At 50.4% G+C, this 23717-nt stretch overlaps 1 protein-coding gene and 1 long non-coding RNA gene across 3 annotated transcripts in view; both read left to right on the top strand.

Moving 5' to 3' along the window:
- Positions 1 to 664: 664 nt before the first annotated feature.
- Positions 665 to 15719, top strand: LOC116482253 (uncharacterized). 2 transcript variants are annotated; one of them, XR_004251814.1, is made up of 4 exons: positions 665 to 917; positions 1035 to 1149; positions 6177 to 6259; positions 12636 to 15719. It is a non-coding gene; the product is annotated as an uncharacterized LOC116482253 (long non-coding RNA). The 2 variants fall into 2 exon arrangements; XR_004251815.1 differs by having other exon boundaries at positions 665 to 1149; positions 12636 to 12804; positions 14039 to 15719.
- A 2952-nt stretch (positions 15720 to 18671) lies between these two features.
- Positions 18672 to 23717, top strand: part of ALDH1A3 (aldehyde dehydrogenase 1 family member A3) — a 35885-nt gene continuing 30839 nt past the window's right edge. The window contains exon 1 of the mRNA XM_032175554.2: positions 18672 to 18847. Within this exon, the coding sequence (XP_032031445.1) occupies positions 18749 to 18847 (99 nt within the window). The 5' untranslated portion in view covers positions 18672 to 18748. The remainder of the gene's footprint in view (positions 18848 to 23717) is intronic.

The raw sequence follows: 23717 nt of genomic DNA, 5'->3' as shown, positions 1-23717 counted from the left end.
CCACAAGGAGAGTGACAAGAGGCGACGGGGAGGAAACGGTGCCACCACCGAGGTCTCAGCCTGGGCCCAGGTCGAGGAAGGCCTTTGTCCTGCAGAACAAAAGCCACTGTTTGCACGTGTTAAACCTCATCAAACTTCAACAGACCCAGGTGCAAAACCCCACATCCCAAACGCCATCCGGGCTTATGCCACCTTCCCGAGCATGGACCGTCCCTAGCCGTCAACCCTAATCAGGGCCATGCCCCACATCAAAGCTGCACTCCCTCCACAGACAGCTTCTGCTCGAAGATGCATTGTTCTTATGACTTCCTACACTCGGCTCTTGTCTGACGAATTAGGGCACGGAGCCCCCCATGGCACAGCTGGGCCCTGCTGGCATTGTTAATGAGGTAGGAAGGGCGCATTTGTCCGAGCCCGGGACTAACATAATCACATAAAGCTGTTGCCTTGGAATAGCTGGAGCTGCCCCAGAGTCAATTTTCTTGAAAGCAACGCAAAGCACAGCTTCCTGGGAGAAGATACAATGCCTCCTATTGTCTCCATCACTTCCCCTCCAGCCTCCCAGCGTTTCTGCGTCTCCTCGGGAGCCACTGCCCTGTGCAAAAGCCGTTTGCTGATGCCCAGCCGTGGTTTCCAAAACCCCCGTGAGAAGTCGTTTCTGTCCACAGTCATTGTTTCCAGACCAGCCGAGCCAACTGGGGAGGAGAGGCCAGGCCCAGGGAGAGCAGTAAGAGGCCCAGCTTGCAACACAGGCCCCTGGCGGCTGGAGTCGGCTCATGGGTTGCTGGGGGGCAGCTGGTGCCAGCCCTGCTAGACAAGTCCAGGGTCAGGGCAGAGGCCAGGGTGGCTCACATCCACAACGAGGCTCCAGGGGACCCAGGTCCCCGGAGGAGGACAGAGTGTGGATTAGCCCATGAGTCCTCAGAGTATTCCCGGGAGACTCTACCCTAGGCCCTCATCCTACCTAGGACTCAGGCAGCCATCTGGGTCTCTGCTTCCCTAACCACTTCCTCCTCCACCCGACCATCACCTAGTCTCAAGGACTTGGGCAGCTTCTGGAAGTGGCTGAGACTGGAAGAATGTTGTCACACCTACAGATATCCCTACATGTATCTCTACCATCCCCACTACATATTCTGAAGAACGAAGGTGAGCTGGGGAAGTTCCCAGGCCAGCAGGGCAAGGCCTGGGCAGGAATGGAGTGAGGAAGTGAGAAGTGGGGATCTTGGGAGTGGGCGGGCTGTGGGGCTGGGCTGTGCTAAGCACTGGGCAGGAGGCGGGAAGTGGCAATGGAAGCGACAGCTCCCCATCTTCCCCGGCTGCATATGTGAGGGGTTCTGCTGCATTCACTGAGTCACCAAAGGACACTGGAAGGCCATCAAGATTTTTGGGTGACCAAGACATGGCTCCCCTCTTACTGTCTGTGGGGAGACAGGCATGTGAACAGCCAAGTCTAACCCAAGCAGAGTTGACTGAGGGCCATTTAAAGATTCCACAGAGGCTGGGTGCAGTGGCTCACGCCTGTAATCCCAGCACTTTGGGACGCCAAGGCAGGTGGATCACTTGAGGTCAGGAGCTCGAGACCAGCCTGGCCAACATGGTGAAACCCCGTCTCTGCTAAAAATATAAAAATTAGCCAGGCATGGTGGTGCACACCTATAGTCCCAGCTACTCAGGAGGCTAAGGCAGGAGAATCAATGGAACCCGGGAGGCAGAGGTTGCAGTGAGCCGAGATCACACCACAGCACTCCAGTCTGGACGACAGAGTGAGACTCCGTCTCAAAAATAAATAAAGGTTCCAAGAATGGTCTGGAGGACAAACAAAGGAGAATATTTGGTGCAGGAGTTAGGACAAAGACTCCTGGGAGGGCAGCCCTCACTTGGGGCCATAGTGAATGAGTAGGGGGCCTTTTGCAGAAGGGAAATGGAGGATGTGTGCGGTGAAGGCTTTGCTGAAGCATCTCTTATAAAAGGGGCAAAAGCACTTGCTCTCCTCCCAGCTCTGGCTCAGCCTCTCTCTTCAAGTCTCTGGCATCCCTGGAAAACCATGAGTTTTCCATCCTGCACCCAGCCCAGGCACCTCCTCCCACCCCCACACACTGCAGTCTGGTGTGTGTGGTGGGAACACATAGAACACTTGCTGATCTTGAAAATGAAGCCATCTTTTGGGGCCCCTAGAAATCAAAGAGACCCACTTAGCCAAGAAATCACTCTTGGACACCAGCAAGGGTGAGATCACTTGATAGGTATTTTGCCGTGTGTTTCTTTTTAACTATATAAAAAACAAAAGGGTGGATGTGCAAACCCAACCCAAGAATACCTTGGCTCAGGCTCAACTAGATGAAACTTTTAAAATGATTTAATCTTATGTTAGACTGTTGCATATTAAAGCGATGTAATGCCTTCTAAGAAACGAGAGTCAGATCCTGAAAGTGATGACTTGGGCAAATTTAAGGAGTTATAACTCACTTTCAAGAGAGCAACTATAAACATTTTGCCCAATATGTACAGACCTCTAATGGCAGTGTGCAAAGACTCTTTCGTTCCCAGAGTATGAGGCTGCCACTTTCTCCACCCCTTCCGGAGCCACACTTTTCTAAACAGCAACTGTGGGGGCAGGGGGATGGGAAGCTCATGAGAGAAGGAAATATGTGGGACCCGTGTCCGCCAGTGGAATGGGGATTGTGGTCACCGTGTTACAAAGTCAAATCACTTCCCAGTAAACACCAGTTTCCGATGGCTCTCTGGCCAGGGTTGGCCGGGGACAAGCAGGGAGTATATGTGTCGAGTACGTTGCGTCACAAGCTGTGCAGCTGTGTAGGCCTCTCTGTCCAGAGGCATTAATGGAAAATGATTGGGCACCCAGCCCACAGCAGATGCGCTGGGGCATCCAGCCAGGGGGAGCTGGGATGCAGCCGGAGAGGGGACACGCAGGGCCTGACTGAGAAGCCTTGCAGGGTAACCACAGGCAGAAACCTAAAAAATGAAGGCGCTCCTACCAGTTCCAGAAAACAGGGCTAACTTAAAATGCAGCCCCTTTCCTTGAAGTGGGCTTGGCAGGCCCCAGGTGTTGAAAGGCAAAAGAAAAAAAAGAAAGAAAAGAAAGGAAAGGAAAAGAAAAAGAAAACAACATGTTTTACATTTATCTAGGCTGCATTTCTAATTGAGTTCCCTTAAGACCCCCCTCACTTGCTGAATTGATGTGTGAGATCAGAACAAAAGGAATTTCGAGGAGTCATTGCTATAGCCCCAGAGCTAAGGAGACTGTAATTTTAAAATACTGTTTCATGCACTTATTAGACTAAGTCAGCAAACAGATAGCAGCGTGCCAGGTCCTCCTGGAAGTTGCCAGAAGTCTCATGGCTGTAGCCTCCCTGGCTGCTGCTTCAGGGGGTCCCCTGGACCCCTCAACCCAGAAGAGGAAGGCAAGGATCCATCTCTCCTTGTTTTAAGAGTTCCTCTTTTCCCCGTTTTATGTCTCAGAGCCCTAGCTCCTCCGTGTCCCTCATCTGTCAAGTCCACTCTCAGGGAAAAGCGGAAACTCACTCAGTCCCAAAGGTGAATGGTAACCTCAGCTTCTTCTCAGAGTGGGAGGGGAGGCTCGTGTTTTCCCAGATCCTAAGCTAAAGTAAGCTCCTGCTACACAGATGAGGGAATTACGTTGAGGGGGAAGAGGTTCACACTGGACTCCTGTGAACTCCTTGAAGGATTCATGAGATTTCTCACCTCTGGGTTTTCTGTGGGGGTTGAGTCTCTCTGTCTGTAATGCTCTTTGTCTAATTGGCTCACACTTTCTTTCTGCTGAAAAATGTCACTTCTGTGCTTGGGAGTGGTCCCTGGGGTAGAGGATGCCAGTTGCCAAGCAAAGCCTATTCCCCTTTCTTCTTGACTGACAGACCCTTATATTGTTGGGGCAGCAATAGGTCCAGCTAAAGCACTACATTTCCCAAGTTTACAGACATCTGTGACCAAGCAGGTGTAAGCAGAGGACTTTAGGGGTAGAGGATGCCTCAGAGAAAGTTATTCAAAAGGGGGATAATTAAACCAGGAGGTGAACTTTCTTCTTCTTCTCTGATGGAATGTGGCCATGATGGTTGGAGCTCCAGCAGCCACCTTGGGACCAATGTGAGGATGGACATTACAAGCTAAGAGGGCTGAGCAGAAGGAAAGAAGACATCTGACTCTGATGGGTGTCTGTGGAGCTGCCTTGCCAGTCCTAGACTGCCCAAGGCTGTATTTCTCTCAGATGAAAATAAACCTGTATCCTCTTTAACTGATGTTGTTTCTGGTCTTCGTCACTTGCAGCTGAACTAAACCAAAGCTCTCCCCTTTCTGCACTTCTCCATACCACTACTCACACTTGCAGCTTGTTATTCATTCCATGTCTGTCTTCTCCCCGCCACGTACCAGCTATGAGATCAGTAGTTTGTCTGCAGTGCCGTCTGCAGGAGCCTCAGTGCCTGGCGTGGCATCTGGCACATAAGGACAGGCCTGTAAATGTTTGCTGAACGAGATGCCCCTGCAACATGGCTCTGCCAATGGACTGGCACACCTGAAGCCTCCTTCCATGGAGTTAAACAAGATTTAAGGATATCGGGGGCTGGGTGCACTAGCTCATGCCTGTAATCCCAGCTTTTTGGGAGGCCAAGGCAGGCAGATCACTTGAGGTCAGGAGTTCGAGACCAGCCTGGCCAACATGGTGAAACTCCGTCTTTACAAAAATTAGCCAGGCATGGTGGCGTGTGCCTGTAATCCCAGCTATGCAGGAGGCTGAGGCAGGAGAATCTCTTGAGCCCAGGAGGCAGAGGTTGCAGTGAACTGAGATTGGGCCACCGCAATCCAGTCTGGGCAACAGAGTTAGACTCCATCTCAAAAAAAAAAAAAAAAGAGATTTAAAGATATCAGGAGCCAGGGCCCATGAGCGGTCAGCGTTTAGACACAGGAGAGGGCACAGGAGAGGGAAACCACCTATTTGCATTTATTTATAAGAAAACCGGCTGTTTTTGAGCACCCTCCATGTGCCAGGAACTGCATTGAGACTTAACGGAAAATCTTTCCGATCCTCGCCGTGGGGGTGATGCAGGCAGCTGGCATTCCTGACTTTAGGGTATGCCCATGTCTTGTGATCTATCCCTGCATAGCAAACTGACCCTGAGCTCAGAGCTTAAAACAACAGGCATTTTTTGAATTTCTCATGATTCTAAGGGTTCATTGGGGCTCAACTAGAGGGTCCCTCTGCTGATCTTGTTTGGGGTCTCATCCAGCTGCAGTCAGGTGGCAGCAGTGGCTGGACCTCCAAGGTGACTGCATTCACCTCCCTGGAGCTTTGGCAGGAGTGCCTGGGAGGCTGGGCTCAGCTAGGATGTTGGGACACCTGGGCCTGTCTCTCCTTGGGGTGCTAGGGCCTCTCCCTCTGCACATGGATTTTCCATGTGGTCTCTCCTGAAGGCTACCTGGACTTCCTACATGGACGCTCAGGCCCCCAAAAGTATAGAGGTAGAAGTTGCCGAGCTTCCCAAGGATCAGGCCTGGAACTGGCCTGCCATGACTCAGCACTCTGCAGTTGACGCAGTGGCAGAGCCAACCCAGAGTTAGCATAGCCGGGGACCTCACAGAGACATGAACACCAGGAGGCTCCATTCATGGAGCCCATCACCAAGGACTAGCTACTGCCCTATGAGTAGGTGTGACTGCATTTTATAGGTGAGGAGGCTGAGAGAGAGGCAAAAGAGCTTGAAGACCCCACACCACCGACGGTGAGAATGGAACCCAGAGCAACCCACGCCCCTTGCCCGCCTTCTCTCCTCCGCTATACTCAGCCTCTTGAGCAAAGGAATGCTCCTGAAGGTGCATTTGAGGCCACAACTCTGCCCAAAGAGCCACTGTCAAGGGCTGCCTGCGTGGGGTTGAGGATGGCCCCTAATTCACATGTTTCATAAGTCGTTTATAGCAGGAGAGAGCCCTGGGAAAATGTCACGAAGATGAAAGGTGACTTAACAGATGGGCTGACACACGGAGGATCAGGGACATCCACACTCTGTACCCACAACCGTGGGCTTCTCTCTGTTCACTCCATCTCATTCTTTGAAAGTCTGTGCCTTATTATCTCAGATTAAAACAAACTCACACCTGTACCCTACCTTCTCCAATCAGAGACTTCTCACTTGAATCTGCAGGTGCAGCAGGAACCCAGGGCCTCAAGAGCCGAGGCGCTCAGGAGGGGGCAGCACGACTCCAGGGCTCGGAAGGAACCCCTCGGGTAAGGTCCCCTCAAAGCCTGAGAGTTCCCTTTGTCCACAACTCATCTATTTTGCCCAAATATGTTTTTGGACACGCAGTTCCCAGATAAGAGCAGGCTCGGCCCCCTGGCCTCAGAGCTCAGCCTTCAGGGTAGGGCAGGAGAAAGAATGTAATCAGAGTTATGGCTTAATGAAGTGAACCGTAATAACCATAAACAGACAGTTTGGGATTTGATTTGTTATTTTGTACAAGGCAGTACCTTTCAATAGCAACTGGTGTTAGGGCCAAGCTTAAACATTTTCATCTCACCAACAAAAAAACAGTGATCCCATTGTTACACTACACTTTCCCACCTTAAAATGGGATTGGTTTTGTGGATTGGGAAAGTTACCAAAAATAAGTTTCTTCAATCACAAAGGTTAGCAGAAAGGAAGTTGCTAGATTGTTGCTAGATTGCTAGGAAGTTGCTAGATGAGAGGGGCCTACAGATAAGTAGTATCTGTTACAGACAATGTGTGCCAGGCCACCTACCTCCAACTTTTTTCCTATTTAATCCATGTAATAGACAACAAATCCTACACAACTTAAGCCTAAAAAGTAAGTTTGCTGATGAGTCCCTATATACAAGGTAAAATAGAGATTGTTCTATGGACTAGCTTATGGCTGCAAACTACATTTTAAGAAAAGCATAACCAGGCCGGGCGCGGTGGCTCATGCTTGTAATCCCAGCACTTTGGGAGGCCGAGGCGGGCGGATCACCTGAGGTCAGGAGTTTGAGACCAGTCTGACCAACATGGAGAAACCCCGTCTCTACTAAAAATACAAAAATTAGCTGGGTGTGGTGGCGCATGTCTGTAGTCCCAGCTACTCGGGAGGCTGAGGCAGGAGAATTGCTTGAATCCAGGAGGTGGAGGTTGCAGTGAGCCGAGATTGTGTCACTGCACTCCAGCCTGGGTGACAGAGCAAGACTCTGTCTCAAAAAAAAAAAAAAAAAAAAGAAAGAAAGAAAGAAAGAAAGAAAGAAAAAAGAAAAGCAAAACCAAAAATGTTTTCCCTCTTGAGACCAACACCCCAAATACAATATGCCCACATGGTTGTGCCACACAGCCTGACAGTGCAGCTTCCAGAGCACCAGCGTCAGATGGAGGGAGACGGGTGGGGGTGGGAATGCCCTCCAACCCACCTGGGGAGGAATTCTACTACCTCGAAAAGATTGGTGGCCTTTATTTTGTGTCCCAACATAGAGGCAGGATACTACCTGGCAACAGCAAAGTCAAGCCTACTTTCAGCATTTCCAGAGTTTGAAGCCATTTGGTGACTCTCTGAGGAGTTGTCCGTCTTTAAAGCACACCCTAAAAATACCTTCTGCCGGAGATGCTAGGACTGGGCAGAAATGGCAGGCCAGCAGGATGACGGGCCACCAGGCTCCCAGCCCCAGGGCCCCAGCACAGTCGGATATTCTCGCCCAGATGCAAAGCTGGAACTCCCTGGAGCCTTCGGTATGGTTACTATGGTTACACCAATGCTGCCGGCTTTTATTTTGCCGAAATAGAGTGACGACACCGAGGCCTAACCACACGATCTTGGACACTTCCTTCTTTTTAAAAATCTTCCCTATATGCGAGGGGACCATCCCTTCCCTCTACTCCTTCCTCTCCAGGATGTCATTAATATCCTGAATTTGTCACTCATTATTCTACCAGACACAGTTATTCTCCCCATTGCATTAGAGACTCTTTGAGGGATGTCTTATTTTTCTGTAGCTGTGGTGCCTAGCTCCTAAAATGCTTTGTAACTGAGCAAAAAACCCTTTGGCTTACCAGCAGCCCACCCTGTTCAGGATTAACCATTCTACCTCTGACGAGATACAAACCAAGAGCGTGCTTCAGCACAGGCCTGGGGGCACGGGTTTCTGCATGGCGTGGGAGAAGCCATCCCAGGCTGGGAGTCAGGTGGCCTGGGCTCCTGCACCCTAGCTAACAGCTAACTCCATGGTCATGGACACACGCTGGTGCCACAGGTGCAGAGCTTCTAAAGACTTAGGTTTTGGAGCTCTCTCTGGTATCCACCAGGGATACGACACTATGCTAAGCACTGACAGGGTTACTTCATCTATAAACGTCCCAGGCATGGGTGGGAAAACAAGCAGAACTTGTTTTTTATGACACCAACCTAAGGCCTCATTTTAATTTGTTCTGGAAAGAGTATTAGTCCTGATGCATTCACTGCAAATCTGCTAATAAACTATCCAACTCCTAGTTGGTGAAGGTGCCAATTTTGAGTATTTGGGGGCCCCTTGCAATAGTAGGTACCAAGCTGTCCTGGGTTAATGACGCCACCTGGTGACTGGTGTCGGGGTGGGCGAGTCCCCTGCCTTTTTGCACTTCCGTTCTAGAATCAGGAGTCCATCAGCAAACAAAGAGGAAATGTATAGTCAGGGCCATAAAGATGACAGAAAGGGATGCGGGAGGGAAGGGTGAGGTCGTGGGGTTTCGGACGGACTGGTCAGGGGAGGCCTCTCTGAGGGGGCGGCATTTAAGCTGAGACTTTCATGAGGAGGGATCAGTCATGCAAAGATCTGAGGAAAAGAGCACTCCAGGCAGGAGTAGTGGTGATCGCGAAGGCCCTGAGTTGAAGTGAGTGATTCAGTTTTAGCAACAGAGGGCACCCTGACCAGCCAGCACCGAGGCAGCAGAGAGGGAGATCACAGGAGGCCTTGCTGGGGGGGGGGCAGCTGATTCAGAGTGGAAGGGGATTGGGAATTGGGCAGGAGAGTGGTGTGGCACTAGGCTTTATTCCTTCTTTCCCCGGGTCATTCCTCATGCTTTAGTTAGTTCTACTTCAGAAGGTATTCTTTTGTTCGGGTATCACAGAAAAATTTCTCCTCCCTTAGTCAATTTTCCATTCCATTCCATTGGGACCAATCACAAGCCTAACCTTGGCCAATAAATGCGCCGTAGCCTTGGAGACCCCTCCTTGAGCAGCTGAAGGGTGACCACACACCCAGCCAGCACCAGCACCAGCACCCCCCACCTGGAGAGGCCCATTTCCTTAACATCCCAGCACAGCGACACCATGCTGTCCCCATAGCTGTGCACTGCCAAGCCACCCACTTTTGCAGAGAAGGAAGCTGAGGGTTAGAGACCTCCGCCAGGTCCCCCAGGGGTTAGAGATGCAAGTGCTGGAGCCGTGGAGCCTGGAACTAGCTACTGAATCTCTCTCAGTTCATATCATAAATGGGAGCCCTGTCTAGTAAAGAAGACCGATGTCAAAGAAGAACTACACAAATAAACACATCATTGTAATTCTGTGTCTACAAAATCATACGTATATAATAACGTGGCCACCTCCTGAGTTGGAATATGCACAACTCCTGAAGTCAATGCTCTCACAGAGGAGCCTGGGCCACTACCGGGCGGGGCTGAGTGCCTGAGACAGCCTGCCTGCAGCCTTCATCTCAAACCACTCAGCCTGAGTCAGGGCAGCTGCCCCCAGCCCACGTGGACGGCCCCACCCTGCCCTTGCCTCACCTCTACAACCTGAGGCTTGGGGCTGTCTTCCAGTTCTGCCTTCCCATTGCCTGCTTCAACTGTCCACTGTCCACACTTGTCCCTTTGATGTCCCCCTTCAGCCATTCTGGGGAAACACCTTGTCGTGCCCTGTTGCCCCTGGGGCCTCACATCCCAAAGTGGGGCTCTTAGCCTGGTAAGATTCATTGCAGCCTCTCCGACGGGCACAGGGCCTAACATCCACTGTGCACAGAGGGTCCCTCCTTCTTCCCCAGACTATACATCCCATCCCAGTAAGCCTGCCTTCCTCAAGCCCCAGAATTCAAGATCAGTATAAAGAGCAATTTGCATGCAATATAATGAAGGTACAACCTCTTGTGAATAGTGTTGCCCTGGTACTTCTAGAGTCTCATCTTATAAAAGTGTGTTGATTAAAATCCTTCAAAGCCACTCCCTTGGGTATAGCTGTAAGGAGCCTCTAAACAGTGGGGGCAGTTGGGATCTTGACCGGGACCAGTATTGGGCTATCCTTGGTCTCCCAGTAGAAGGTGATGTCATCTCCACCCTGAAAATAAACAGAGAACACGAAAAAGAGGAGCTCGTTTCAGCCATTCTGAGAAGATGGGCTCTTGGTGGGGCAGGGATTGCTTTTCCTAAGAGGCCAGGTATTGGCCAGACCAGAGCCTGGTGGCCCTTCTCATACCGTGATGTGCATTTGAAGCTCCTGGGTGGGGCTTTTGTCAACCTGCAGATTCCGGCTCAGTAAGTCTAGGGCAGGGCCTGGGAGTCTGCATTTCTATCAAGCTCCCAGTAAATGCTGATGCTGCCAGTCTAGGGGGGATGCTTGTTGGTAGCTTGTTAGATACTTGTCAGTAGCTTGTTAGATACTTGTCAGTAGCTTGTTAGAAGGGCAGAACCCTGAGCCCTACATCAGACTTATGAATGCAACCTGCCTGTCAACAAGACCCCTGGTGACTCCTGCGCATGTCACCATGTGAGAAGGCCAGTTTCTAGGGCTTGCCTGCATCCTGTGCCCATGAAAGACATCACTAATCAATCAGGACATTCGGATGAGAGTCAAGATCCTTGTCTACGCAGTGCTGCCAGTGCCCCACCAATGCCTGAGAGGCAGCATGGGGAAGAAACATGGCTAATAGCCCTGATACATGGCTAATGAAACAGGAGAGAGAGAAGCAAGTCGGGGCAGAGTTGGGTGTTCAGAAACCCAAAGCCAGATAGATTCCTAGAAGAAGCCCCAAAAGTGTCTGCTGTGTTGCAGTGAAGCATAAATACAAGTGAAGGGATGGGTGTTGGGAGAATGGAGGCTGGCATCAGCCAGAGAAGTGTCTGCAGCTGCTGAAAGCCACCTGTAGCATAGATCAGAGAGAAGACTGGGAAGGAGGTTCTAGAAGGGTTGAGGAGCTGTCCATCTAGCTGGAGGTTTCTTGGCCAGGGCTGAAGGAAGAGACTGAAGTCCATCTCCCTAGCAAGAGAGTCTCTCAAGTGACATAAACCGAGCATCCACCGTACGCCAGGCAGGGGCTGGCCCTGTCACATCAGCGTTCTCAGTTGCATTTCTCATCCCATGAAGGAGGTACCATCATCTTCTACAGACAAGGAATCTGTGACCAAGGGAGATTAAACAATGAGGCTGGCAAATGCCTCGCGGGAATCCTTCCCAGTCTACCCGTCTGCAAGGCTAAACTCCTAGGCTCATACACACTTATCCTTTGCCGTTATTTATCCTTTTGCAATTCCTTGGCAAATTTCTATTGGAGGGTCCTGGGTTGTCTTGTCTGTGAGAGGGACAGGAAGGGTTGGGGATGAGGTGGGCACCCAGGGCCCAACAGAGCAGCCAGGTCAGGGGTGATGCCTCACAGCCAGCAGGACAAGGTTCTGGGTGGTGCTTTCTGTGAGCTTCATCAAGGGTCAGGCAGCAGTGAGGTCTTGCAAACGTACTTGTCACACCTCCACTCTCACCTACCCCCATGACTCCCTTGCTGAGCAGGAATTATTACTCCCATCTTCAGAAAAGGAAGCAGTGGTTCAAAAAGATTAGGCCCAAGTTCTCCCTGAGCTGAGAACAGCACCCCCATCTGTTCGATCTCAAAGCTAGGAACCCATTTTAGGCTCATGGAGAAGCAAGTAGGCTTTTGTGGGCTAGCCTGGGCACTAATCACCAGTTCTAGCATCATGTCTGTGGTGCAATTGAAGTTTTGGGCACTGTACTGTCAACAAGCTCTTGCAGTGCCATTTATTGGGAAATACCTGCTTGTCTCATAGAACAAACTTCAGTGGCAACTTCCTCCCCAACTTGGTCCTGTGACATCTAGTGGCCAAAAGGAGAAGTGCAGTGAAATCGCTGGTCATTGTAAGCAGGTGCAAAAGCTTAGTACTTCCTGGGATTAAAAAAATGCGCTGAAATTCATAATAGCTGAAGTACCCATGGAATTTAGAAGATTCACATTTACATGCACCTTATAAAGTCTATAATCCCATGTTTTGTTCCTAATATTCATGTTTATTTACTATCACTGGTGGAAAATACACCATATCCAATTCATTCTCTCTTAATTGATGAACTATCTTTGCAAATAATATAATATATAATACAATGTAATGTATAATACAGTGTAATGTAATGCAAACTCAATGCTTGCAGACATGCTCAATAATAAAGGACATTATAAATATGAGAATACTATAGGTCACTAATTAATCTATTCCCCTGGGGGTGGAGTGTTTTAGAATCACCATAATGCCATATGAAACTAGATGAAAATATACAAAAATAGGTTTCCTGTCTGCTACATACATAACAGGCTTCCTGTCTGCCTAAACATGTTATAAGACACGATGTGCTTTATAGACGCTTTCTGATTACAGGGGAACCTCAAGAGTGCTGCCGGAGTAACTCTCATTATACAAAGACACAAATGCAAGAGGATCCCCAGGCATTCCCATGAGAACACAGATTCTGACAACCCCTCCATCCACCACCTTGGTCTCCACCCAGGACTCACATAATGGCAGAAATCCAAGGGAAGATCCTTGGGTAACTAATGCTCTTTTACAGGGGGTCCCGGATGAAGGGCAGGGGGAAAGTCTTGTCACTGTGGGGCTAGGATAGATGAACCCAAGAGTGATTTGCCAAACGTGCACATACTCAAATTATTTTTCAAACATTTTGGGTTTGGCAAAATGCATGTTGCTAAGCCCCCTTTCCCGACAGTGTTATACCCATGTGAATTTCAAGGGAAATTCAATATGTATGTTTCTGATTCTCTTAGGCTTATCTCAGCACAATTGTTTAGCAAGAACCACTTTGTGTCCAAGAATCTTCCTGAACCCTTTCTTTTGTAAGCCTCCTTAAACAATTTTCCTTTTAACCAGGAAGTATGTTTTGTCTGGAGTAAATGGAACTGAAAACCCAAAAAGTGTGGTTCAAAATTCAGAATTCTTGAATTTTGAAGGAGATTGGAAAGTCTGCAAACAACTTCTCACATCACTGAGAATGGCCGGTGGTGGTATTGAGGGGTGTAAAGTATTATGAGCAAAATTCAGTGATTATATGGAGTGACATTTTGTTTACTTTAAAACAAAGTCTGACTTCTTGCTACCTGAGTTGAGTGCTGGCCTGACCAAGTATCTTCCAGGTCTGGGTGGCCCAGGGACTTTTACAGTCACTCAATCTCTCTGAGTGTTGGTGCCTTCCTCAGTAGATGTGAAGACACAACTAACACCTATGAGCACCAGAGGATGGCAGCTCCACGGGGCTTTTGTACCAAAGAGATTCTCTTCCCTAGTAGGACCTCATCATCCAATGTAGGCATTTAAAGCTGTGAATGAATCAATGAGCTAGCTCCATTTATTCCATCCCAGAGCTAGTTTTTGTTTTCGTTTTTTAACATACTATAAACCTGAGCACAGCACATCAAGGTTATTTGATTAAGGTCAAAAATAACAGAGACAGTGATAAGATTTTTATATCTGTGCTGCTCTGTTTATACAAAAATGAGATCATTATTCCACTTGAGTTTAAAAGTATGCTTTTCTTGTCATAGCTATGGCCAACAGGCAGCTATGCTGCTTAGGCTCAAGTTGGACACATATAACAGAAAACCTAAATGGTGGGCTTTAATAATACAGGGATTTTCCTTTTTCTCACATGAAAAAAAAAATCCAAGAAAAAATATCCAAGGATGAAAGGCTGGTTCCAGGGCCATCGGGGACCCAGGTTCTTCATAAGTGTCTCTTCCAACTTCCTTACCATGGAACTTGCATTTCAGAATTGCATTATGGTTACATGATGGCTGCTGGAGACCCAGCTCTCAAGTCTGTGTTCCAGGCAGCAGAAAGGAAGAAGAGCCTTTCAGCTGACTCAGTCCCATGTAAAGAGCTTCTTTGGTCCTGAACTCCTGGCCTCAAGTGATCCTCCCACTTCGACCTCTCAAAGTGCTGGGATTACAGGCATGAGCCACCATGCCTAAGAGCTTCTTTGGAAGCCCAAACCAAAAACTTCAGCTTATACTTCTTTAAGCACCCAGCTGCAAGAGAATCAAAGCCCATTGCCACCCTCAATAACATGGGATTCCACTGGCAAGAAAGGAGGGAACTATTGGGTACTCAACCAACTCTCTCAACCTTACCCTCCACGCTCTCTCCTGGCTGGGCCACAACTCTCATCCACTGGAAGACAGACCAAGGGGAAAGCTCTGGCAGCTGTGAACTGGCAGGCTGTGTGTGTGTGCATGTGTGTGCGTGCATGTGTGCGTGCACGTGTATGTGTGTATGTGTATGTGTGTGTGCATATGTGTGTGGCTTCACTGAGGCCTGACCCGCAAATACCCTGATGTCTCTTTGCTTTTATGTAATGAGTTCTCCATTTGCTTCTGCCTGGTCCAAGACTGATTTGCCTCAGCCTAACATTGTGTAGGGAAGGCCTTTCCCAGGGCCAGAAAGGACTGGCAGGGCTGGAAAGAAAGCAGCTGGCGGAGCTGTGTGGTGGGCTGGCAGCTCCTTTCTCTTCACCTTGTTTGGGTGTTATCAGCTCCTCTTTCTCCAACCTGGGGTGTTCCTGCCTCGATATAATCAATCACTGATGGAAACTCGCAGGGAGAAAGATTTGTTTGTGTGTTCCTTGAGGACAGAACAGTATTGTAGTATTTGAAGGGTCTTAATTTATAGTGAGCTTGAAAGGTAAGTAGTTGCCTATTCTAGTCAGGTTTAGGCAACACCAAATGACTCACACGAAACATAGAATTGACTTCATTGATACCAGCAGGGAGGTGCTCACAGTGAAGTCAGCCTTCCCTCACCACAGGGGCACTTGCCACCCCATTTTATAGTCAAAAAACCTGAAGTTAGATCACCTCCCTGAGTCACCCAAGAGCTGGCCTGAGAGTTGCACAGTGGGGTGGCCGGGCTTCCCCACATCAAAGAACTACCCTCAGCCCAGGGGCCTGGCTGTCTAGGAAGGGGTTCGGAACGCACACCCAAGTCCCAGGCCCCTGCCTCAACTGCACAACACTGAGGGAGGTGAGTAGACTGGGTGGGGGAGGCAGCTCTGCAGCTGGCCAGAGGCTGTGGGGACACAAGGGGTGCTCAGCAGACCGGAGCGTCTCTCCACAAGGCTCAGGTACCAGATCCGAAATAACATGAAACACAGTAGGGGGTTCATCAACGTCATCATCATTATTCACTACATTTGCTTCAGACCTCAGCATCACCCACAGATGATTATGGGTTTAAAAATGGAATGAGGTTGAACTTAGGGGGTGACCACCTGACTTCTGTTTTATCTTAGTCTTTTATTCATGCTTCTTTTTACTGAGTGTTCATCTGCAAACAAGCCTGCGACATGACATGTCTTGGACTCAGTTCATTTGATGCACCAACAAAACAAACAGCAGACAACGGCAGCACCACAGAGCTGGAAACAAAATGAATAAATACAATTTCACAATGAAATGAGCAGGGGGACTCTTGACTCGGGGGGCTCCTGCAAACCAGAGACAAGTGGGGGGAACTTGCTGACTTCCAAGAAGAAAAGCCAGCAAAGAGGAACCAGTCTCCAGGAAGAATATGAAAATGAAGAGCTGGTATGTAGATAGCACTTTAAAGTTTATAAAGCACTTCCTGACAGCCTTATCTTGCTTAAGCCTCCCCAAACACTGTAAAGTGGGAAGGAGATTATGGAAAAGAACACTGAAGTTCAGAGAGATCAATATCCAACCCAAGGGTGCATAGCTGGAACTCAGGTCAGGGATGTGATCAGAAGGGGCTGGGCCTCTCTGCCATCTCCGATGCTCAGGCAACTCATCACTGAACCAAACACCCAGCAACCCACTGTGAGCAAAAATAAATCTTCCTCCTTCCCAGCCCCTGTGGTCCCTGCCTCTGAGGCCACAGCTAGGAGATATGGTTCCTAGGAAAGGCACAACAAAGAGGGATACTCCCACCATTTTTGACCTTCAAAGCCCTTGGTGTCTTCACTATGCCCCATGCAGCCCCAGTGACATGGGACCACCCTGGGTCATAGGTGCTCACCTGCCTGAAAGAATAGGACAGAGGAATGTCTGAGAAGCCCCTCCTCCCTGCCCTGCACCACCCACTCTCATACAGTCTGGCCTTAGTTTCTCGACCGATGGTGATGCCTGGGACAAGTATCTGCACGCCTCTGTTTACTCACCCGTAAAATGGGGAGAAGCGCATTTGCCTCCGCCCCTCCCGCCGATGGGAGCAGAGGTAGAGCCTGCTTGTCTGGACAAGCCCAGAGCTGGGCCCATCCTCCTGCCCTGCTCTCCGGGGGCCACCTACTGTGACAAAGTCTATGGCTGAGTGCTCCAGCCTGATCTCAGGCTCCCAGGATCACGTGGGTATCACACGGAGGAGCTGCAGGTGAGCCAGTCAGCATCATTGCAACTGGCTCCTGAGACCAGACGCCTCGGGTCACAAGGATGTCTGAGTGTGAGGTGAGGTGGCTTTCATTCCTGACTTCATAGCCAACAAAGTGGTGGCTGTCTATCTTTGACCAAACAGGCTCGACTATCTTCCCTAAAGGAGCAGAGTTCTAAGCTCAACCCCATTTGCCTCCCCCATCAATCCAGCAATTATTTAATTAACACTGTTTCCTCTATAAATTTTATTTCAGATTTTTTTTTTAAATCCTGGCAGTGACATCATTTCAACCATCAAGGATCCCAGATAAAGTCTCAGAACGGGAGTTCAGTTTGTAAAGCATCCCTAGTTGCAGCTTCCTGGGGCCTGGCGCACGCACCGGCCTTGGGCCCCTGGCCTCCATCTATGCAGGAAGGGTTTGTCGATACACCTGACGCTCCTCTTGGGCTTAGGCACCCAAATGCTAGGGCTCAGCACCCAGCCAGGGGCCCTGGCATAGCACATCTGCCCAGATGTTTTCAGGAGACCAAAGTGGGAGCCATGGGGCCAGCCAAGAGGGCAGGGAGCCCAAGATTTGGCAGAAGCAGCTGAGGAAAGAGCTGGCATTGCTCAGACCCACCAGTGTTAGCTAGCCCATATTGGTCAAGGCTGCCCCGCTCGAGGGTGCATTATCCCCTTTCCCCGGCCTCAGCTGTGCACTCCAGGCCATAACAGCACAAGACCTTTCCACCACCACAGGGTAAGGGTCAGATGTGGGGTTTCCAAAAGCTTCAAAACTTACCCCTCTATCCAGCTCTATCCAGAAGGACACCAGGGGACAGAGATGGACACGGAGGCCTTAAAACAGGAGGCGCCTCAGGAAAATAAGGAGACCCTCCCCACTGTTGATTACTTGGGGTTTTACCTACAGAGAGAGATGGACTGAGGCGCTGAGCCTATCTGAGGATTAAAGCACAGCTTCTGTCAGGAGTTCGTGCCTCCCGTCTTAGTTCTAGCGACCTGAGGAATGGCATGCATCAGAAGCCGCTTCCGTGTCTCAGATGGGGCCTGGGTCAAGTCCTGGGAGTTGATGGAGCATTTCCCAAATGGCAAAAGGAGAGGAGTTAGACTTACCTCCCCCTCCTGGGAAGTAATGCGCGACAAGAATTTAAACTCTTAAAACGATTAGCAGCAAAGATCTCATGTGCTTTTTTTTAATTATCATTTTTTAATCGAGGTATAATTTATGCATTTAAAAAATCAAATCAATTGCACTCCGGGCTCCGGGATGGAAGGCGGTGTGCGCCTGTGAAGGTCAGAGGCCCAGCGGCGCCAGGGCTCCGCAGCGTAGAGCTGGAAAGGTCCGGCGCTTTGCTTTCGCCTTCTGCCCCACTGCGTGTGCAGCCCCAGGGCCGCGGGGAAATTCCAGGCCAGCTGGGCCGGGGTGCGCCCGCCGGCGGTCCCCGCTCGGGCAGGGTGGGGCGCAGCGGGCGTCTGTCCAGCTAGCGGGGATCGGGCGGCCGGACCCAAGACCAGGGCACGTGCGCAGCGACGCGGGGCGGCCCCGCCAGGAGCCCCGACACGGGCGCGGCGCACGGAGAGCGCGCATTCCGGAGCGCGGCGAGCCGGCCGAAGTTGGGCGAGCGCGCCGTGCGGCGGCCGGGAGGGGGCTGCAGGTGCCGCGGGGAGAGCCCGCCCGACTTCGGGGAGGCAGCGGGGCGCTGTGGCCCCTGCGGCTCAGCCCCCTGCCGGGTCGGGTGTCCCAGGCCTGCGACTTCCGGGGCCCGGCGGCACTTCGGGGAGCTCGTCCAAAGGCAGCCTCCAGGGCGAGAGAGCGCGCGGCGCGGTCGCCGGGACGGGCCGCAGGACTCGGGCTCCCGCAGGGGCGGCGGGCGGGGTGGGGTCAGGCGGGCCGGCCCCCCTCCCCTCTCCTCCCTCCCGCAGCCCGCCCTCCCTTCGTCCGGTCCTGCAGCCAATTAGACGGCCCCCTCGGGTGGGAGGCGTGGGGCGCTGCATAAAGCGGCAGGGAGCTGTCACCCCGGGAGCAGGCTGCGCAGTGCCCGGGCCGAGCCGGTGCGCCGCGGACTAGCGCGCCTCGGGCCAGGGAGCGCGGAGGAGCCATGGCCACCACTAACGGGGCCGTGGAAAACGGGCAGCCGGACAGGAAGCCGCCTGCCCTGCCGCGCCCTATCCGCAACCTGGAGGTCAAGTTCACCAAGGTGAGGTGGGCGCCCCTCCCACCCGACGGCCGCCAGCCTCTGCGCTGGGCAGCCAGCCTCGGGGCGGCGGGGGCGAGGAACCAGCAGGCCGAGGGTCCGCCGGGCGCTCCCGAGACCCGAGCCTCCCTGCCCGGGCTCGGCCCTCTAGAAACGGCACCTTTCGCGGGGCATCGTGGGCGGGATAGCAGGCGGCAGGGCTCGGCGCTGTGAGCCTCGAAGCCGGGAAACCGAGGCCGTCTAGCGCCCGCGCGGTGCCAGGCTGCACGCATCGCTGCGAGGCCCCGACGTGTCCTTGCGCTGCCCGCTTTGGTCACGAGTGGAGGTGCGCGCCGCGTTGACTCGGAGCGCGGTGGTCCCCCTCCCCAAAAGCCCCTGGGATGATTTCCAGGGTGGACGAGTCTGGCTTTGAGAGGATCAGAGGTGCCCGAGAACGCCGGGAGAGAGTCCGGGAGCCGGATGGCGGAGCTGCAGTCAGGAGGCTGGAGAAACAGGTCCTCCGAGCAAAGCGCATCGGGCACCTTCCGTGCTTGGTTTATACCCAGCTCACCAGCAGAACTAGGGGGGAGTGGGAAGGTGTTCACTTGCTGATGAAACCTCCCCGGAGCCCAGAGGTCCCGGTGCTTACAGACAAGGAGCGCGCTCCAGAAGGTCGCAGGTCTGGGCCTTTGGGAAGCGGAGGGTAGCAAGGCCGAGCGGCCAGGCTCCGTCGCGCCGCAGAAGCGCACGGTTCTCTGCCTCCTTGCAGAGAACGGTGATATTACCTGCCTGGGGCAGGAAAGAATAGAAGAAGGTGGTGAGGCCTCTGAGCTGGGGGCTGAGGAGGGCCAAGAGACCCGGGGCCGGAAGCGCGACCCGGTGGAGGACACCCCCAGGCTGAATGGCGTGCGCTTCTGTCCGTGGGCCGGGGCTGGAGCACTTTAGAGGCACAGGCCAGGCCTAGAGCCATTGCCTTCACTTTCCCCATTTTTGGCTTCTCTTGATTTTTGCTTTTATCCATAGCCCCCAACTCCAGCTGACACCGCACTTAGAGAATGTCCTCATCCGTTTTACTTTAAGAAGTAGCAATTATCTTTCTCAAAGAGTTTTAATCAAGCGGAGAAAGTTGCAGGGCACTATGTGTGGCCTTCAGATTTGGGTCTCTTGGCACTTAATTCCCGATGTCTGCTGAGCCTCTGAGCACATGACATTTAAATTAACTGTTTTCAGAAGGCTCTGTAATCAACAAAGACACGTCGCTGTAAACTAAACGCTGGAAATTACTCTTAATGTAGTTTTCTTTGTAATACCAGCTTCAGAGTGAAAATCCCAACACGAATTCTGGGAAGAGTGAAAATGGTACCTTAATTTTGTAAGACCCTAACCCTAGGTGCTTGGCTGCTGCTACTGGTGGTTAAGTGGGGAGGTTGTTTGTCTTCTTTTGGTTGTACAGGATTTCAAAATACTATCTATAGAAACCAGAAAGTAAATGTATTATTGTCCTTTTACTTTTTATGTTTTTGAGTCCTATCAGCAGTCTGACCACATACAAAAAGTTTACCTCTTTCTCTACGATTTTTAGGACACTTTTAAAGTGTAAATGTAGCCCTTATGGAGACCTTAGACAATTCACAGAGCAATGATTGCCTGTTGTCTTGGTGGGCGCGCAACCTTTGCCAGTTAAAGGGAACCAGTGCAGGAGTGAGGCTGAGGGAAGGTGGTCGATCGGCCTGGAGTGCTGGGATCTTGAGTGGTCTCCCAGGCATGAAGGCCCCAACTGCCTGACACCGGCTGCTCCCTCCTCACCCGCTGGGGGACTGTGCTGCTGCCTGCTCTGTCCTGGCTCCTGGTGCATCTCTGCAGAGACCTCCCCATAGCAGTTGTGGACCCAGGCTGAGGGTGGCCAGCCAGTGCCCTGGCATAGTCCTCAGGGAGCCTGCCTGGAGAGGTGGCCGAGAGTGAGGCCACCAAGAGTGCCTGCCAAGGGAAGGAGCGGGATAAACTGAAGTGCAGGACCGAGGCCCGGAGTGGGCGAGTGGCCCGGCAGGTGGGTGGCCTGGCAGGAGAGCAGATGGTGGAGCATGGGAGCCAGCAGTGGTCTGCTCTTTTCCAAAATTGACTCATGGTGCTTCTCGATAATGGGGCACACACCAGAGTTGGTCCATCTGAGCCCCAGCCCCGGCAGTGCCATTTCCCAGGGTGGTCCAACTTTCAGGATGACTTTGTCAAAGCCCCTTCATTTGTCCTCACATGTTAACATTGCATTCTCTAGGGTCATGCTATGTGATTCCGGGGAGCTCAGAGCCCCTCCAGGGTCCCCACACAGATCTCAGAGGATAGAAGTCCCTTCTAATTTAGGGGGCCTCTTTCTTTCCTTATAAAATTTCTTCCAGTAGCAGAGATTCTCTTCAAAGTTTTCTGATTTTAAAACACCAGTTTTTATTATCTCTCTTATGAAAAATAAAATTCCCCCAAATCTCCTTTCCTGAAAACATATTCTTTTTGAGTTTAGCTGAGTGGCCTGTTGTCAGATGGAAGTTACTGGAAATCGGCATCAATAGGATTCACTTGCATGACTGCCACCTTCGCCTCCACCTGAGACACCTTACAGCTCAGTCCTGATTCCATGTCATTCTGTTTCTTTTGTAAAATGCGAACCATGTCTACAGCTCAATGTAGCTTAATGCTATACCTCTATAAGGTTTGTTGTATGCTAATCCACAAATCAAAGACAACAATTCCTTCTAGACCCTTTACCCTGATTTGGAGTTCAAAACAATACAGCCAGCACAATCAGTAGACCGTATTTATATGCCCTTTCCTTATATTTGTGCTTTTGTTTTGTTTTAGTGGAGAGAAAAACCAACAGTAGGAACCACTTAGAAGATTGCTTACTACTGTAGTGTAGTAAAAAGAAAAAGATTTTACAAAACTAAAAACATAGTGATGGGAAAATATGGTTAGAGTCAAACAGTCTGATTTTTTTTAACGTTGCTGGTTACAGATCAATGTCATGAACAAACAGTAATATTTTTTTGGAGGAGCATGCTTGGAGATGAAGTATAGCAGACATCCGATCATTGTAATCTGTTTTCAGCCCCCTTATTTATATTCTTTTCTGCCACCTTCTCATTTTCCTTCCCCCTTGGAATTGATACCAGGAAGGACCTAGAATCAGCAATTTTCACTGACAGGCTCTATTATCTAACCCACGAAATTTCATCTTTCTACAAATGGGCCCCTCTTCCTGGCTGCACTTTCCTCCCCGCACTAACTTAACTCTTCTTCCCCAGTTATTAATTTCTCGCTGTTACCAAGTGATGACTTGCTGGACGGCAAAAGTGAACTCTTGGATTTAGTTTCAGCTGGAAGAATAAACCTGTAATTGTAGCCTGGCCTTTTCCTGGTGCACTTCCCTGGGGGCCTGGCCTCACATTGGAGACGCTAAGCTTCCAGAAGCCAGACAGGCAAGTCTCACTGGTGGCCGATGCTCTCAGTTCTGGATTCCAAACTGGGGGACAGCTGGTCTCTGCTCACCTGCCCAGCCAGAGTCTGCCTCTCGTGCGTGGTCCCCAAACAACTCAGACCAGGCTTCCTCACCCATGAGCTTCAGAGGTTTTTGTGGGTTGTTTTTTCTTTAACATTCTATTAACTTTTAAGTTCTGGGGTACATGTGCAGTATGTGCAGGTTTGTTACATAGGTGAACATGTGCCATGGTGATTTGCTGCACAGATCAAGCCATCACCCAGGTATTAAGCCAGAGCTGTGGAGTTTATACAGGAAGCTCAATACAGAGAATGTAACCAAGACGCATGCTTAGGAGATGGCTGCCCTCTCTCATCTGTCATCACTGGGGAGTCAAATGTTCCAAATGAATCAATTTCACAATAATTGAAATTAGCCCTTGAGGGATGCAATTCTTCCTTTAAACAATTCAAAAAGAAGCAAAGTAAAGCTATGTATACCACATGCAGATAGATGTAAAAACGGAACCTGATGAACTAATTCTGTACTCAGAAATTATTGACGGCATTTTACTTGACAGACATGCATGTTAGCCATTTCCGCCGCAGGGGTTTTTCTGAGGCTGTGATGAGGAAGCCATTCCAAGTTGGTGTAGCAGGAGTTTGTGTGTCTTCTGGCTGGGCAGCCGGGGACCTCCGTGCTGTTGGAATGTGTTTTGTATATTGTCTGTCATGTCTGTTCCCAGTTGTTTTCCAAAAGCCCTCTCTTTTAATGTGACATTATTAAGACAATTAGAACTTAGTGTAAACTAACAGCAAATAGTACATATGTTTCAGTGCATGGACTTCGTATGTTCTTCTTAGTCTGCTCATGATGTCTTTTGTTAAACAAATTTTCATTCTTGTCTGCATTCTGGATCATCGAGGTTCCCAGAAAAGTGATTTCTGTGGGTTATATAAACAGTTATTTGGGACATCTCTTAATGTAACCTGGAAAGTTTCTAACCCAGACATTTAACTTTGTATTTCAACACCGGTTTATTATCAAGCTTCGGAGGTTTTTGTGGGTTTGTTTGTTTGTTTGTTTGTTTGTTTGTTTGTTTTTTGACATTTTATCAACTTTTATTTTAAGTTCTAGGGTACATGTGTAGGATGTGCAGGTCTGTTACATAGGTAAACATGTGCCATGGTGGTTTGCTATGAAAATACACATTTTAAGGGGAGTGTGCTGGGGAGGGACATGCTGATGTGCATTGGTGAAAACTGAAGGGTGGTGGTGAGATCCTCCTCAAAGTGAGTCCTTGGCAATCAATCTTGCTGAGTGTTGCCACTGAAAGGAGAAAGGGAGTGCTCGGTGCACCCTTACCCTTTAGGGGCAGGCGGACTGCTCAGGACTTTTATATATATAAACCTATTGACTCTTCCCCCC

This window comes from Hylobates moloch, unplaced genomic scaffold (assembly GCF_009828535.3).
Source record: "Hylobates moloch isolate HMO894 unplaced genomic scaffold, HMol_V3 SCAFFOLD_14, whole genome shotgun sequence".
NCBI classification, from domain to species: domain Eukaryota; kingdom Metazoa; phylum Chordata; class Mammalia; order Primates; family Hylobatidae; genus Hylobates; species Hylobates moloch.
The sequence above is the reverse complement of the archived record's forward strand: the minus strand, read 5'-3'. Positions and strand labels throughout refer to the sequence as shown.